The sequence below is a fragment of the Pholcus phalangioides genome, unplaced genomic scaffold, assembly GCF_987345545.1.
Source record: "Pholcus phalangioides strain wild (caught in Gottingen) unplaced genomic scaffold, Ppha-v1.0 ptg000015l_1, whole genome shotgun sequence".
Classification (NCBI taxonomy): Eukaryota; Metazoa; Arthropoda; class Arachnida; order Araneae; family Pholcidae; genus Pholcus; species Pholcus phalangioides.
In genome coordinates this window covers 11564368-11582939 of record NW_028301608.1, presented here as the reverse complement: position 1 = coordinate 11582939, position 18572 = coordinate 11564368, and the positions used below count along the sequence as shown (strand labels likewise).

General features: G+C 34.7%; 1 protein-coding gene across 1 annotated transcript in view; it reads right to left on the bottom strand.

The window, feature by feature from the left end:
* Nucleotides 1-14544, bottom strand: part of LOC149075446 (uncharacterized) — a 33732-nt gene extending 19188 nt beyond the window's left edge. The window contains exons 1-3 of the mRNA XM_089245415.1: nt 14431-14544; nt 7333-7376; nt 67-148 (exon numbers count right to left, since the gene is read on the bottom strand). Of these exons, the coding sequence (XP_089101541.1) occupies nt 67-127 (61 nt within the window). The 5' untranslated portion in view covers nt 128-148; nt 7333-7376; nt 14431-14544. The remainder of the gene's footprint in view (nt 1-66; nt 149-7332; nt 7377-14430) is intronic.
* Nucleotides 14545-18572: the final 4028 nt, after the last annotated feature.

The window sequence follows — 18572 nt, the reverse complement described above, 5'->3', positions numbered from 1 at the left end:
AAAAACTATTTTGAAGATTTTACATTTTGAAATATTACAGTATGCATATGGGGAAAAAAAACTCACTTTTTAGGTTGTCACGGGGACAATTTTTGTAGTATTCGACCAGACCCAACTTCTCTTTCATCCATTCTGGTAAACCACGTCGCTGTCGGAGAAGAAACAAACATTTTTTTTTGTATCGTGTAATGTTCATATATAATATGCAACCTGTGTAATATTATATTTTAACGAAAGAGAAGATGACGATGATAATTATTTTGAGTCGGTAACAATCGTAGTCGCTTCGCTACCTTCGTGTAATGAACCCAATTTAAATGGGAGCGGGGGTAAATCAAGTGATGTTCCTTTCGGTTTATAGTTGATTATGATTATCATTTGTAAGAAATCACATGTCACACTGCATTGTGAAATGTTCTATTAGTCTACAGACCATATACCCAGTTTCTTTTGTGAATAGATACTTTGTTTGTGAAACTTTTCGAAGGACAAACCTGTATAAAGAGGCCGCTTTTTACGAGTGTAAATAAGGTATAAATCGGAATTATTTTACAATAATATATAATTCAAAGAATTAAAAAAGCACCATTATATATTTGTTACAAAATCTTTAGAAATTGAAACACATTAGCTATTCCCAAAGAATTGAAATTTTTTTAATCAATGCCTCGAAGAAGGGGGTGAGGTGAGCAGCAATTGCGCAAAAGCTACCCTATCCCTGCATCGTCATTAAATCACTGTAATCTCCAAGTGATTCAAGTAATGCAGTCGCAGGCGAAAAAATCTGGACTGTGGGTAGGGCGTTTCGGAGCTGTCCAATGAACCGCCTTCAGTTTTCCAGTTGCATATATATATTTCAATAACTTTTGGTTCTGCCGGAGATGCCCCCCCCCCCCCTCCGGGAGCCAAAGTGCTTACGTTGCTTTATGCGACAGAGCCTGGGCGTCTTGCGGTTTCGTCAGCTTCTCCAGTTGCATATATATAGCAGTGCATAGGCGTACCCAGAAAACTGCTCCAGGCTATTTTCAATGATGAATTGAGGCTCTCATAGCTAATATTTAAGTAATTGTTGATGCCATTTCTGATTTTTTTTTTCTTGTGGTCATCTGCTTCGATGAGCGCGAATGTTTTCTGCAGTGATGCTCGTCCATGATAGGGCTCGTTTCCGAACACCCGTCTTGCTAACAAATTTTATGTCAATTATACACTCGAGTTTTGGAGTGTTTCTTTCCTAAACTGTGTACAGAGCCCTTTCAAAATTTAGGGAGTTTGTCAGAAGGTTTTATACCTTCTTTTTAGCCAGAAATGTTATAATTATGAGTTGCGCACCGGACGTATGAACCTTTTGCTCGCTCTTCGTGTTTCATAGCGCAAACACGAGTTGCTGCAGTAAAAAAAAGAAGCGAGACACTATAGACATCTAAACCACCTGCCAATAATACCCACTAACACCCTTCAGGACGAAAATCGAGATTATATTTGATCCACCTACGTAATAGGGACCAATTTTTTGCTCACATACAAATTATTTCATCTATTATATTAAGGGACTACTCTTCTCGAAGGTCCGTTTTTCCTGAAGGTAGTCATCCAGGAGAGTATTTCAGCAGTTTAATTGTACGCAAACTCTTGAACATCTTGTACACTGATAGCGTACTAAATTAGGGAGTTGAAGTCAGAGTGGTGTAAGTCAATTCTCAACAATTCTGACTTAAGTTTAGAAATGCAATCTAGAAGTGCTGATCTATAGAAAGAAGAAATGAACCAAGTCTCAGCTTCAATAATTCTCCACTAGATAGTGAAATTATAAAATTCTTAACATGGGACTCTATAACAACAATTCAGTAAAATCTTCTTTTTCTCAAAATGAGGATTATTGACATACACTACTTTTACTTTAATTCCCTTCAAGTGTGGAATTTGCACCGGACTGTCTCAAGTGACCCAGGGAGGTTTTTCAAATGCCCAAAAATCGGGGATACACGTCCATACTACGAATCTGGTTTAGTTACGGCTTTATATTAAGCGATTACGGCATAAATGTATGATAGTATAGCGTATTTATTGATACGATGTCTTTAAAGGCAGAAGAAACCGCTATTTATACATTTCATGAAATGTATTCACGGATAAGAACATGAAATACGCTCGCGTATAAACTGGAGAGGTAAGAAAATAAGGAAATGGAACTTACAAACATTTTTACAGGAGACGGTTTAGTAGAAGGGAAATATATAGTAAACACATACAACGGGGATTCAATTTCCAAGGATTTTTAGTATTTACTTTAAACTACCTTCTACGAGTTAAGCAGTGACAACTGTCAGCAATTTTTACCATTAATGCCAGAAAATTGTTCGAAGCTCGTTATTTTTTTGAAGAATTTCTCTGTTGCCACTTCGTGTTAAATGTAATTTTTTCTTTTGCAAGTTAGAATATATAAATTTTGGTGGAATTTGAAGGTAGGGCCTTGGTAATGGCTTGCGCGTGCGTTGAAGTCTACAGTTTTTGTCGGCTAATGTAAATGAAAAACTATTATCAATTTGTACACAAGAAAGACTGCTATTATCTATCACCATTGTGGTAAATCGCGACGGAATTTGGCGAACATAATAAAAATCGAGTTAGCTAAATAATGAGTATTTGCTCACTAATGTCACCCTATTGCGGAATTTTGGTCACATCATTCAAATTTTGCAAACCTTTTCTCCGATTTAGCTACAAATTTCTACAACTGATAGAGCCAGTGTGGGACTCATTTACACCAATCATTATTTGAGTCCTTTTGTCAAACTGATTCAAGCTAGATTCTGGCTTTGTTTTCTTAAACTGAACTTACGATCAGGAGCCTATGCCAAATACAGCGATTCCTCGCCGAAATATACAGAGTGGACGAGAAATCCTGGAAACATTTTGAAAATGAACGACAAATCAACCAATTGATATGACAAGGCGAGGAACTAAAATACTTATCATGGCGTAGTGTGTGCGTGTGTTTTTTTTAATAATTAAAAAAAAAAGAGTTCAGTTTTCACTCACGGGTAGCGCTGTGAAACGAAGAACTGGGCATAACATATAAAATGCAACACAAACAGTGTATAATAATTGTTTATGCCCCTATATATTTATGTTTATTGACTATCATGTTTTAATATGAGTGCCTTTTATTAGCTTGGGCTACATCTAAATGGTTGAAAAGGGGGTATTAAGAAAAGCTATGGTGAAATATGGTCGTTTTATGCCACGCAAGTTGTCCTAAACATTAATTACGCACTATTTGTGTTGCATTTTATGTGCTATGTAGAGTTTTTCGTTTTACAGCGCTACCTGTGAATGAAATTTGAACTCTTTTTTTTAAGTATATAAAAAAAAGAAGAAAACTTTATACGCCATAATAAGTATTTTAGTTCAAACTGCGCCTTTTTATTGGTTGGTATGTTGTCAGTTTTTAAAAGGTGTTTGGGACTTCTCGTCCACCCTGTATGTAAACTCATAATCCCATTTCCTTGGTTGCCAAGTCAGCGATGTCCTGGTGACAATTATCCAGCTCTCCCTGTCTCCCTGCCATCCGGCTAATTCACTGTTTTATGACATAAACCAGGGGTGCTCAGCCTTTCCAGTTTACGGGTCAGATATGCGGCGTTTCTGCCGCACCTGGGCCAAAAACTTGTACATAGCGTTATCATAAGACCTGTATTTTACGGGACATTCTCGTAATTTTGGCCTTCCCGACTTTGTGAAGTGTCTCTTTTTTCGCTTATTTTCAATGACGGGAACTTGAGTTTTTCAAATCAAGGAATTAAGATTTTTTTTCATGATTTATGAATTATATTATGATAATTACGACTGTCACGATTAATTATGGTAATAAAAATATATTAATCTCATATTTGCCACATCTTTTTTCTGATTAATTACATTTTTACCCATTGCGACTTCTAGCAGCCCTCTATTTATTGTCATTAGCGATTTTGCAACAATTTTAGCGGTAATAATTTTAGTCTTTGTGAATTTTGTTTGGCACCATTACTTGCATCTGACAATTTTTTTGCTCTAATTGGCAACTTTATTTGTCTTTGCCAATTTTTTAGGGGTAGTTGACGATATTTCATGTGTGGATTAAATAATTTATGAACAAATTGATTTGTATAAAATAAATGCATAGGCATTTACCTTATGTTTTGTGTATTGATACTTTCCTACCAGAATATCTCTCGTGGGCCGAATAGAACCCTTTGGCGGGTCGCATTCGGCCCGCGGGCATAAAACCATAATGCACCCCGGTCATAAAACACTACTGTTATCGTCATGCTGACGATTGATGATCATACTGTGTGATCAGTTTTATCCTTTTTTACCAAACGAGTTCCGGATTATACCTACTTAAGTCCCAAAATTTCCATAGTTGATAGGAAGCCAGTGCAAACCATATAGACAAATAATTGAGTCCCTTCGTTGAGCTGCTAAGAAACAGATTCTAGCCTTAGAGTGGCATTTTTCCAATGTGATGATGAACACGGCTGAGCAGCACGTTTAAGGGTAACCATAAAAAGACATCCTCAACTACAAAACTCGAGAAACATCATCAATGATGTAGGCCTAATGATTGTATTTCATGAATATCAATCCCCGGCTTGATTAGATTATACAAGGCTCATTAAACTCTTCCAAGCTAATGAGTTCTCGTTAACCTCGGGATTTATCCCGAAATGACAAGTGTTCGACGAATCGCCGCTTTCTGCATCCCATGCTGAAAGAATTTGAAATGCCAAGGGACTTTGAGATGTTCGCGGAACCCATGGCCAGAGATTGCGATTCCAAGTGAAAACCTGCCAGGAACACAGGAACACGATGACGGGGTAAAAGCCTTGTTCCAGAAACACTTTCGTGTAAGTGGCAGTCATATATATATATAACAAACTAGGAGAACATGTTGTGGAGAGAGATCAGGCAGTTTCCACAGTATAAGTCGTTTATCTCTTGCACACGCTTGTTGCGGAGCTATTACATTAAGGCTAACTAAGTTTCTGCATTTAACAGAGAACCAGCAAAAAGGGGAGAGTGGTGGAACACACCCATTGGATATGGAAGCCATTAATCACTGTCAAGAGCTTCAACGAAGATCATCCAATGCCCATTTCCCCCGACCAACTTCAGCTTTGGACACAAAACTTGGCCGTTTCACTTGCTGGGAATACTGGATAAAGCATTGGTGGGTGGCACCAGCCGCATCTTCTTTTCAACTTTAACGCACGAGTTTTCGGTTCTTTGCGTTTTGAGTTTCGGACAGAAATCAATAAAAAAACATTAATCCTTTTGCGTGGTGCGAAAAGATAGTCCCGTTTCATTACACGCAATTTCCATCCTGTCCATTCACAATGAGAAGGCGAAAAACGGTAAAAATTAAACGGGAAGAATGAGCCTCTCTTACTCATTGCATAATAGCCGGTTGTTACTAACCACGAGCACGTCATCAATCATCCAGCACTCAATATCACGTGTGTATGATTCTTAGCTTTGTAACAGATAACTAATTAGAAGACATTGTACGTATTAACGAGGGTTTTCATCAGTTGAACTAATTGTATTAGAAAAAAGCCAATAAAATCTCATATTTGTGTATCGTTACTTTTCATCACTGTCATGTCAAAATTTTCATCATTCATTCATACACGCGTGTATTTATCGAGGGATAGATAGATGTGTATTTGGACAAGATGTTAATGACAAAAAGATTTATAATAAATATATTCCACACCAATTTAGACCGATGTTTGTACTCGACCTCAAAGTGTTATTCGGAAATCCCGAAAACTCTTGGCGTTTGCCTCGTAAATTATCGAGCAAAGAAAATATAGACCAAGACTTCATTCTTATTCCCTATTTTTCTAAACAATTTTAATTAATTTTTCGAAGGAATTTCTAAATTTAAGACCAAAAAAAAGTCATCTGTTATGTAGCTGATGACAGCATGTACATCAGCGAATAATTTTCCGCAGAAGTTTCGTGAGTAGAGTGGACGTTAAACCCATTAGCCTTGAAATTGGTTTCATCTTGTTTCCTACCATTTGCATGTCACAGACTAAATATTTATCCATAAAGTTTTCTCTAAGATCCCCGTATTTTCCTGCGTATAATCCGCGTATTATACGTTAAATAAAACATTGTTCTTTTCTGAATGTAGATTATATGCTTCATATTATCTACAGGTCTTATGATAGGTTTATATATTTTTAAATCTACACGTAGAAGGCGTATATGTGTGGAGTGTGAGTAGGAATAAAAGCGAATATTTTTTTCTACAAAAACATGACCTTCTATTCCTTTACCCTTTGATTTCAATAAACTTAATCAGAAGGTACTCAAAGGTAAAACTATCTTCTTGGCAACCGTAACATCCCTTACATTGCGTTGTTGAGTTTTTGTATTTTGAAATATAAAGGCTACATAACTACTTTACGATTACCAGATGACAGCAGAAGTGTGGGACAACTAGCTTTTTAAATATGGTGATTAATAAAATTCAAATAGATGTTTCGCCCCTGTAAAAGTGACATTCGTCATACCTTGTGTGATGCAGTAAAACATTGCACCCTACAAAGTTTTACCTAACCAAATATATAATGAATGCTAATTATGGTTTCCTTTGGTGGTAAAATAAATAAATATTCATACATGTGTATGAATTGGTTATTTTTTTTTATTGTAAGTGCAGACAGTACTTTAAAGTACTAGGTAAATTAATCGTTCCCGATTTTTTTGAAAAGTTTGAAAAAAATTATTGCTTTTTTTGTTTTTAGGCTTTAATATAAAAAAAAAATTGCATGATAATTATTTAATTTTTTCACAATGTAGATAATGGGTTTAACAAACCAAAACTCGTTTCATTCCTTAAGTTTTTGTTATCGATGAATGTAAGTTGCATATGCGGATCATACGATATGCGGGTTTTTTTTCTTCAAAATAATGAAATTGGCATCAGTGGATTTCCGTATTTTTAGGAATATTTGGAATATCTGCTTAATTCCAAGTGGTCAATTTTGAATATTCTTCGATTTTTTTTTTTCTGCATCAAAATCCTCTGCTACGCTACATATCTGCCGCTCTGATCCTGGACTTCTAGACTGCTACTGCTACAGAGGATCCCGCTTATAACGTTCAAGCATATAACGTTTTCCCGCTTAGTGCGATTTAATTCTGTGGGCCCAACTGCTATTAATACACATTGGGATTTCCCGTTTAAAGAACTTTCCCTGTTTACAACGTTTTCAGGGAGATTTTTAAAAAATCGTTAAAAATATCTCAAAATTCTAATGAAACACCAATGCATACCGAGTGTTTAACCAAGTTTGTTTCGTCTCTCTTATGTTTCACTTCTATGTAAAAGAAAAAGAAACACCATTGGATTATATATTATAAAACACATGTGCAAGTGACATTTTCCTGATTTTTCAGGAGAGCATTTTCAAAGTTTAGTTTTGCATAAAAATACATTCACATAGCAGACATCAGTGAATGCTGAAACTGAGCTTACCTATCTATTTACCACTTACTACATTTGTGCATTACAATATCTGGAACAAAGGTTCTAACAAACTAAAAATATCACTTAAAATATTTGCGCACTAAACCATCGACAAATAATAACCATGCTATTGTTTTAAGAGATTGTTTTTTTCGGCCTGAAATATGCTGAGAAATTGAATTTTCTGGGTGTTAAACGACTATTTGGGAAGAACAGTGATTTGTTCCCGGAGGAGACAAATCACCAAATATTCGTTTCATGAGTGACCGTATTAGTAATCAAGGTAGCGACCAAGTGAATGATCATTTTCGTAATTAAGTTAGTGACCGTATTAGTGACCAAGTGTGTGTGATCAATTATACGGTCACTCACCCCTTCATTTGGTCACTCATATGGTCACTCAACCCTGCATTTGGTCACTCATATGGTCACTCAACCCTGCATTTGGTCACTCATATGGTCACTCAACCCTGCATTTGGTCACTCATATGGTCACTCACCCCTTAATTTCGTCACTAATACGGTCACTCACCACTCACTTGCTCAGTCTAAAGGTCATTCACTCATAAAGTCACTTACTTGGTCACTCATACAGTCACTCACTTGGTCACGCACTCACTCACATGGTCGGGGCAGGCGAAATGTCAGAACCGAAATTTCCGTTCTAAGACCAACTTATATTAGCTTAAGCAGTAAATGCGTCTCTTAATACACTGGATATAATATCACACATTAATTTAAAGAAAAAAAACATCATTGGAATTTCAAGAAAAAAAACATCATTGGAATTTCAAGCAAAAAAAAAATCAGATTTTTGTAGCGAGGGAGAAATATCTTCTTTTTTTTTAATGATAAATAAGTTGGAAAGAAAAACTGAAATAACATCTCTCCTTGTTAAGACCTGACAAGCTTTTCTACAAACTTTATCTAATCACCATAATTTGATGCCTTTTATGAACATCCAAATTTCGAACAAAAAAAAATGGAAGAGGAACGTAAACGACAGAGAAAATATATGTATAATAAACGGAACCCATAAAAATACATCCTACTCATAAATTTATTATATTTCTAAACTGAGTAAAACGTACAAAAGAATTCCTTAAAGGGGTATATAAAGGCGTTGGTAAAGGAAAAAATTTTCAAAGAATTCCAAAAATCCAATTTATTTTTATGTTCTTTTATATAATTTTTTTTTTCTTCTCCTTTGATTACATCGTCTTTCCCTGAAACGTTTTAACGACTTAATGATGAATTCCAGAAAGAAAAATAATTTTCTTTTAAACTGAGAAAAAAAAAAAATTCGAAAAGAAAATGGGACATTGAACGTTTCCATCGCATTTCAAGCGATCTTTTTCCTCTCGGTAAATAATTTTCTCATTAAAAACATTTGCTCATTTGATACGAACACCGTGTTATTCCTTCGCTGGTACATTTGAAAAAAAAAATTTAATTCAAATTTGAAGAGACCCTTGAGCATATTTCCAGCTCATAAAATGAATGAGTTTCAAATTTTTTTTCTTTTTGTAAATTTTAAACCGTTTGAATCCATCTTGAATTGATTCAAATTTTAGGCGTTTTAGTGAATGTACATTCGAAATTTGTTCTCCCATTTTTAGATTAAATTATTCATGCGTTCAGTTATCCGATTATTTTAGTTTGAAAAACAATTTTCATGATAAATTTCTACTGGATTTTGATTGTTTTACCCTTTCCATTTTATTTTTAAGGAGAATTTTTCCTTTGTTTGTTGTTCTCCTTCGAGAAATATCTATCTTTTCCCGTGCTTAAATAAATGTTTATTTCACATTCTTATCAGGTAACCAATTAAATTTCTGTGTATGTTTGAGTAATTTGATATTTCAGTTTTGTTTTTTAAATGTTTTAATGTGGGATGTTCATCAATTTTGAAATTCGGAATATGTTATATTGGAAGTACTTTATTCGACAAATAAATTTTGAACTTTTTAAAATTTAAGTTACCTTTGGGATTAAACACACGTCCAAAATAAAGTCTCAATGATATTTCTGGCATATGAAAATAAAAATAAAAATTCTGACTTAAATTCTAGACGCATGAGTACGGATTCAAGAAATCAATTTATTCAGGACCAATTCCGTTAGTTTTCCTTTTCACCGTATCTTCGCTTTGAGCAACTTTTATTTTTCATGAGATATAAAAAAATATATATATTTCGAATCACTTTTATTCACTGCATATAAAACAAACTATAATATTGTCAAAAAAAATTAAATAAATTATTTGAAAGAAATCCATATGAGTAGATGGCATGCATTTATTTTGGAAAATTGAAAACCTGCAACGAATGATATCATTTAAAATAAGTAAAATGTTCATAATGGCGAAATTCATTATATTCATTCATTCTATTCCGATATTACATTCATTCTATTTCCGATATTACTTACATTCATTCTATTTCCGATATTACTTACATTCATTCTATTTCCGATATTACTTACATTCATTCTATTTCCGATATTACTTACATTCATTCTATTTCCGATATTACTTACATTCATTCTATTTCCGATATTTCTATAATTCTCTAAAATATTCAAAATATCTCCGAGTAAACCCCCTGCCAGATCTCAAGACATTTATGTGACACTTTAACATGCAGGCTTGGTGGTGCATACCAGTTTTTCTCAACCTATGGTAATTTTTAATTTAAACTGATGGTTTAACTCCAACTGAATGAAAACTTATTCATCTATTGCAATTAGCAGTATCCATATGTTTAAATAGGCTATAGGTTCAAAGAGAAATCTCACTTTCATACTACTTTACCGCCTACCAACTCCGGTTATTTATGCCATACTGCAATTTTCCGCCTATGATGTCAACAGAGTAAATTCTCAGATAATGCCGATTATTTGCACATGGAGGGACAAAATATGGCTGCCAGTGACGGCAGTGTATTATATTTTATCATGTGTATTACATAGTTTTTATAATTGCATTCAATTAGGGGGTTGCTGTATGGGGTGTGCCATCAATACCGCACAAACTATTCACAGCCAGATTCCTCGCTTGGAATACATAAAAAAGGCCCAAAGAACTGTACGACCCATAGTTTTCGAGAAAAATGCGAAATAAAAATATGACGTCATATCCGGTGCACGGAAAAAAAAACTTTTCAGCCATTCCACAGCGCGCGCATGCATGTCTCGATATGCGCGATGGATATTTTGAATATCTTCCTATGTAAACATATGAAAATACTGATATTTATGTTCCCGATAAAGCTTTTTCTCCCTTGCACAGGATATGACGATGCACTTTTCTTTCGAATTTTTCTCGAAAACTATGGGTCTTACAGGTACAGTTCTTCGAGCATTTTTTGTGTATTCCAAGCGAGGAATCTGGCTGTGCAGAGTTTTGGCGGTCTTGATGGGACACCCTGTATTTTAGAAATATATTACATCCATATTTGGTGGAGTCATATTTTTGCAGCCACCTAGTCGATCATTTTGCCTGTTGTGGCCTCGTATATGTATTTGTACGTTGAATTTAATGTTCAAAATATCTCTTGGCAACCTAGGCCACTTTTGAGAATCTGTCATAAATATTTAAAATTTTAATTTTCTTTCGGAAAATAATAATTTTGAAAAACGGGAAAAAAATTACTGAACAAGAAATTTTTGCTTGAAATATCTTTAGATTTTCAAAAATTTAAATGAATGATAAAAAAAAAGATACATTATAAAAATATAATATTACAGTAATAAACTTGTATTCTAGATGTGCAAGATTCTGTAAGGCATCATTCGTATCTTCTCACGTTTTTCAGATAAATAATCAAATTTATATACTGAATATTCTTTGGAACTCCATGTTATTCGTAGCGAAATTCAATTTCGTAAACACACCTTTATTAACTGTGTCATCTCTTTCTATCTCCTTTCTATGAAACCATAATGAGCAGCTTCCCCGGTTTCCTCCTCTCGGGACATTCATTTTTCAAAATATTACTGTATACATAAGTTCTTTTTTGCTTTATAAAAAAAAAAGAAAGCTTTAGAAGCTTCCCTTTCTAAATATTAATCTGAAATATTTTCCCATCTTGTACAAGAAAATTTTTCCTCGCTCGGATAAAAATTAAAATAAACCAGAAACAGAGAAACTGAATTACCAAAATTGAATTTTTCTCTTCCGTTTCTGTGTACTTTTAGCTTTAAAAAATGAATATATTTTTCTCTCCGTTTTTAGGGAAATGAACTCTGACACAGACACACACGTGGCGTTTTACATAAAATGAGTTTTCCTTCAGAAAAATTCCATATCATAACAGGACGAAATTGTTTTGATGTAAGTAAACTTATTATTTACGACAACAATATTGTAATTCAAAATAATATTAAGAGAATAATATTTTTTTCACTTGGTATTTTCAATTTACTATATGCAGTAAAAGTCCGTTATACTAAGAGTTCACGATCGCGAGGAAAATTGTCGTTTTATAAGGAACTTCTCGTTTTAAGCTAATCACCATAGTTTGCTATGTCAGGTTATAAAATTGTAGAAAATTGCTACTTTATCTGCATTGAAATGTCTTTCACATCGTTTCGTTCTAATATAAATGAATGAACAGAACTCTTGTTATGAAATTGAATTTTTGGTCTCATAGTAGTTGATTAGGTTACTCAACCTATGGTCCGAGTGGTCCACGACGATGGCATAGGTTGTCAGCTGGCAGACTTGATAATTCAAATAAAAAATTGCACCTTCATACTTAGGTTAACCATACCTCATCAAGGGAAATGCGGGAAAAAATTGCGATCATGAATACGGGATATCACTGATTGTAGCCAAAAAATGTAATTTATGGCGAATTTGCTAATTACTGCAAAAAATGGATGAAGGGGGGGGGGGAATAAGTGGGGGCGACTGCAAATCACGTTAAACAAAAATGTATTTGACGAAAAAAACATTTAAATGAATAGATGACCATATTTCATTAAGACAAATAAGGGAAACTGGGATCTTAAATACTGTAAAATAAGATACTGTCATCAGAGACGTTGCCATAAGTCCGCAAAATCCTTAAATGTAGTTCAAATCGGTCAAAAATTGAGTAAAAAACGTTGAACACCTGACAAATACGTAAAATGAATATATACGTGCTGATCACACTTATATATTTATAGCCATAATTATCATAATAATTATGAAAACGTTGTTTATTCCCCATTTTAGTAAACATTACAAGTTTAAATGAGCATCTTTGAAAAACTGGACAAATGTATAAAACGATTCGTAACAACTGTAAATACTGGAATGTCCTATAATACGGGACACGAGTGGGTCCGTGGAATTGTTTCAGATATTTTACTGGTCCTTGGGTTTAGAAAGTGTTGAGACACGCTCCTCTCTAAGATATTTTGGCGGCACTATCAAAGCGATTTAGTCCACCAACTGAACAATCAAAAGTCTCAGCAATCGCTGCTCATAGTTTTATTGCAAACTGCCATGACTGTATGGATACATCTTTTCACTGATGGGAAAATTTTTTTAGCACGATTTTTTCGGTCATTCGGAAACGACTGTAAACTACAAATACGAATACAAATACAAAAACAACGCCACAACAGGCGAAATGCCCAACGAGGTGGCTGATAAAAAGATGCCCATATGGATGTCATATATTTCAAAAATACAGCAACCCAATTAAAAATGCAATTAACACAAATTATAAACAATATATACACATGATAAAATATTATACAATGCCCATAAAGAATACTTATGGTTGTCTTATTCAAAGAATGGGTAGCTTCTCGATTTACCCCATCATGTTTATCGTATTTCTTTTTAAACGTGTCAATTGTGTTACAATTGACTACCTCCGGGGATAAGCTATTCCATTTATTAACAACCCTATTAGAGAAAAATTCCCTGCGACACCATAATGGGCATCCTTTTCTCAGCCACCTCGTTGGGCATTTTGCCTGTTGTGGCGTTGTATTTGTTTGTATAACCTTGCATTGTCCCTCACCAATCGATACTGGTGTCCCCTTGTAAAAGCAGTCGATTGGTGGTGTGCTAAAAGTTCATGGTCCATCCTATCCATCCCATTGAAAATTTTGAACACTTCGATCATATCTCCTCGACACCTGCGTTCATCCAATGAAAACATATTCAAAAAATGAAGTCTCTCATCATAACTCAAGCCCTGTGTGCCAATAAGGGCACGCGTAGCTCTTCTCTGTACCCCTTCAACCAAGTCTATGTCCCTCTGTAGGTATGGTCTCCAATATTTACTACTACTACTACTACTTAACCGAACATGCACCTCGTTCCTCTGAGGAATTTCCAACAAATAGGTACATGTCAGAACGACTTTAAACTGCACGTTCTGGTCCCTTGGTCTCTTTGTAACTGAAAGAGACTGAAGTCGAATAAAATTATCCCATATCACACGTGTGTATCTCCTCCTATGCTTTTCTGCGTCCATTCTTTATTCCAATTACCTCAGAGTGATTTTTACGAGGGACACATGCTTAAATGTGCGCAAAGTTATCATGTTCAATTCTTGAAGGGGGAAGAGAAGGAAAAACTGGCTTTTTGTTTTTTTAAATTTTTGGACATTATAGGGAATGCTTCCTAATTTTCAACTCGCTATAACCGAATATTTTTGAATCTTTAACATTAGCTATTTGATAATCACTTGTAAATCACTTTTTATAGCGTGATTATAGTTATGATCCATACCTTATAACGAACTTTTACTGTACTTATCGATATTTAAATGTGCAATGCAAATAATAGCGAATGTTTTCGAATTGCGTGTCGTTTCATAAAAATAATTTTTATGCTACTGTTACACAAAAACAAAGCGTCGGTTATTAAAAAGAGAAATTGATTTTTGTCTCACGTGTACCAAAGTAACTGATCCAATCAAGTATTCAGCTCCGGCCGTACTCTGTACTTAATTACGGACTTAAAGTGCCCCGTTATTACGTATGCATCGATAGAGGACAACGCAGTATTTTCTTACGTGAAAACACGGTTCTGTAATGCCCTGCCTCCTCTACAGAATACATAAAAAATACACGTGTATGTATATCCCTATGTCATTTTCATGGGCATAATAACAAGTCAAATACATCACGCAGGTGTCCTTGGGGTTGGTTTTCATTTATTTTTTATTTTGTGGTTGGCAACCTGTGCTCTTATGCATGCATGTCGTGCAGTAAATCCTGATGTTTCACTGACGGTGGGATTAAGTTCTGATCAGATTTTTGGATACGACAGAATATGGTAGCAGTAGAATAAACGGGGTAGGGAAATGTAAGGGTAAGCTGTATCCACGTAAAATTTCATTGGGTAGTTCCTTTACTCCCAAGGCACAGTGAAAATTGGTCATAACGACCTTGCCTGTAACGACACCTCGGCTATAACGTCAATAATTGGTGTTCCGGATTGATTCCCATAGAGAAATTAATGTTAATGAACTTTTCTTATAACGTCGATGAAAAGCAACCACCTCGACAGTACTGCCCTTAGCAGACACGGGGCTCCTTATCCCCGATTTTTCTTTTCTATGAAGGGGGAATCAAAAATTCAGAAAATGAAAATCATGGAAATTCAGAATAAATGCAAGAAATAATTCCAGCACCCATGAAAATTCCGAATAAAAATGAAAGAAAGGGTTTCAGAACTGGTGAAAATTCAGAATTGATGGAAGAGTTCAGAATTCCAGAATTGATGAAAATTCAAAATTCCAGAATTGATGAAAATTCAAAATTTATGAAAGAAATTATTGAGAAACCGCATTTACGGTTTCTCAATCATCCAAAACGCGGGACACGGTGCAACTTCACTTGTCGCACACTCCTAAGGCCGACTCTGCACCTCGGATATAATGACGTTTCCAACGAAAAATTCCTAACATTAGGGCTAATCACATCCATAGAATATATTCATCTTTATTTTACACCTAACGTTGAAAAAGAAAAAGTATTATAAAATTTTATATATTTTTTTCGAGAAATTTTCAATCATTGACTGAGTAAAATCCAATAACCACTAGCAAATTCCAGGTAATGGAGCCAAACACGCGTTCATGATAATGTCTTAAATGGTTGTTTTTCGCATACACAGCCTCGTGACTACATTAAGAAGAAAAAGACAAGAGAAAATTCCAATTTAGTGCGTAATGGCGTGACGTACCGGTGCTCATCATGCTGAGCTATCCTGAAAAAAAGAAAAGTTACGAGGTAATTATTACCTGGAAAAAATTTTTTAAAGCGTCTCTTCAATTAGTAGATTTTATTTTTATTTTTTTCTCGGAAAACTGAATTTTCTTTAAGAAACTTAAATAACATGAAGAACATTTCGAATGTTTTATATCCTCCGAAACCTGGAACTCTACGAAGCGTAACAGTAAAAAAAAACCCGAGAGATGTACACTAGTGCCTTTTTTTTTCTCCTATCCAGCCATAAACGTCGTACGTGAGGAGGATTCTCATGGGAAAAAACGTTGAAAAAAATGAAAAAAAAATATCGTAAGTTACTATGGTCGTTCATCATTAATAATTCATTTCGTCGTACGAAACGACGAAAATCACGATGAAGTAGACGAACTTTTTATGCATACTACATGTATTCCATTATGGACATATACATGTATAATTCGAGTTGTGTGTGTGTGTATGGTGGTCCTAGTACGCATATGTAATATTATTTTCATTATTTTTCCTCTTGCATCCACCAAAGAAAAATAAGAAAATTTTGGCAAGATGACAGGTAAAAAAAAAAAAAAAATTCGCGTGATTTCGTACGGTATTGTATATTTGCTTATCCGCCATTTCCCTAGCACGTGTCGTTTTACTAATTTGCATTAATGTGATCCCAAAAAAAAAATGTAATTTTATTTATTTTTTCATTATTCATGCTGTATGAACTCGGTACAACGAGCACCATACGCGCAGTTATTATTATTATTTTTTTTCATCTTTTCCTCTCTCTTACAACATGATATCGATCCTACATTTTGAAACTTTTGACATTCGCGATAGATTTTTGAGGATGGTGTCGAGCACATCATCTCCAATCTCTGTTATTTGATATTCAAAACTTCACGAATCAAATTCACGAATATATTTATGTCCCTGCTATCCGTCGAAACTCCATCTCAGTGTAATCAGACTCAGACATGCATTAAGTTTTCCGTGATTTATTCAGACATATGATCGAATCGCGTTGGCTGTATTCATTTTGATTCCGTCAATCATGCATGATTTTTATATTTTGCATGTTCATTCCGCGTGGTTTTTTTATGATTTAGATTAAATCCCTGGCTTTATACTTTTTCTATACAGGTTGGGATACTATCGACCGCCCAATGATTACACACGTGATTCTTACACACGAACTAACGAAGGGGCAAAATATGCTCTAAAGATATGCAAACATGGAGTTGAAATGTCCAAAATATTTGTCCATTAATTTATTCAATATTGCTTGGCCAAGGCCCATAAAAGGCAATGCGGTGGTGACGGAGTTGACGGTTCATGTTACAAATGAAATCCAAATAAAAAATCCCAAAATATGCACAAAAATTGTTTGGAAAAGTTAAAAATTCCGAAATATGCACCAAAAATGATAAAATACTCAATTAAAAAAATCAAAATGCAAAAAAAAGCAGATACGTTTTTAAAAGGTATACATATTTCCTATTTCTTAATACATATTCATTTACAAAAGAAAAATATCCGCACATATGTACATACCGCATATGCAAATAACTTCTACATATTTTTTATTTAAGCATTTTCAATTTCTATGTTGTTGCAGCTCTATGTGCGTATTTCTCTTTCCTCCATTCAAGTTGTCCATGCATTTCATGTCCAAAACACACGTGCGTACTCATATTGTCGGATTCATGTTGCTCACCGAATAAGGTGCTAAGCGAGATGCCACGGGTGCTCCCTAATTGTATGTATTCCCCCCACACAATACTTCTATTTTGTATATGTTACCGGCAAAGTATGAAATCCAGGCATTGTATAGAATGCCTAGGCATTCTATACAATGCCTGGTCGTTTCAGGCAAAGTATGAAATACCGGTTTTATTCTATACTTTGCCTAGGCATTCTATAGAATGACTAGTCATTCTATAGAATGCCTAAACACAATCCAGGCAAAGTATGAAATATCTTCTTCCAACAAATCTCTTTAGGGGCGGTATAAAATATTACATAAAATTAAAATTTCGCAGAATTTTCGTCATTTTTTCCCGGAAACTTTTCCCCTTTCGCTCTCGTGAAAAAGGATCTATTTAGGGGCGGTATAAAATATTACAATTTCATCGAATTAAAATTTCACAGAATTTTCGTCATTTATTCCCGGAAACGTTTCCCTTTCGCTCTCGTGAAAAAGGATCTGTTTAGGGGCGGTATAAAATATTACAATTTCATCGAATTAAAATTTCACAGAATTTTCGTCATTTATTCCCGGAAACGTTTCCCTTTCGCTCTCGTGAAAAAGGATCTATTTAGGGGCGGTATAAAATATTACAATTTCATCGAATTAAAATTTCACAGAATTTTCGTCATTTATTCCCGGAAACGTTTCCCTTTCGCTCTCGTGAAAAAGGATCTATTTAGGGGCGGTATAAAATATTACAATTTCATCGAATTAAAATTTCACAGAATTTTCGTCATTTATTCCCGGAAACGTTTCCCTTTCGCTCTCGTGAAAAAGGATCTGTTGAGGGGCGGTATAAAATATTACAATTTCGTCGCATTAAAATTTCACAGAATTTTCGTCATTTATTCCCGGAAACGTTTCCCTTTCGCTCTCGTGAAAAAAGGATCTATTGAGGGGCGGTATTAAATATTACAATTTCGTCGCATTAAAATTTCACAGAATTTTCGTCATTTATTCCCGGAAACGTTTCCCCTTTCGCTCTCATGAAAAAGGATCTGTTGAGGTTCGTAATTTTTTCCGAAAACATGCATTGGCCAGCGACGACTTCCATTCTTATTGGTGTATAATCGCACCATTTGATCCACGATG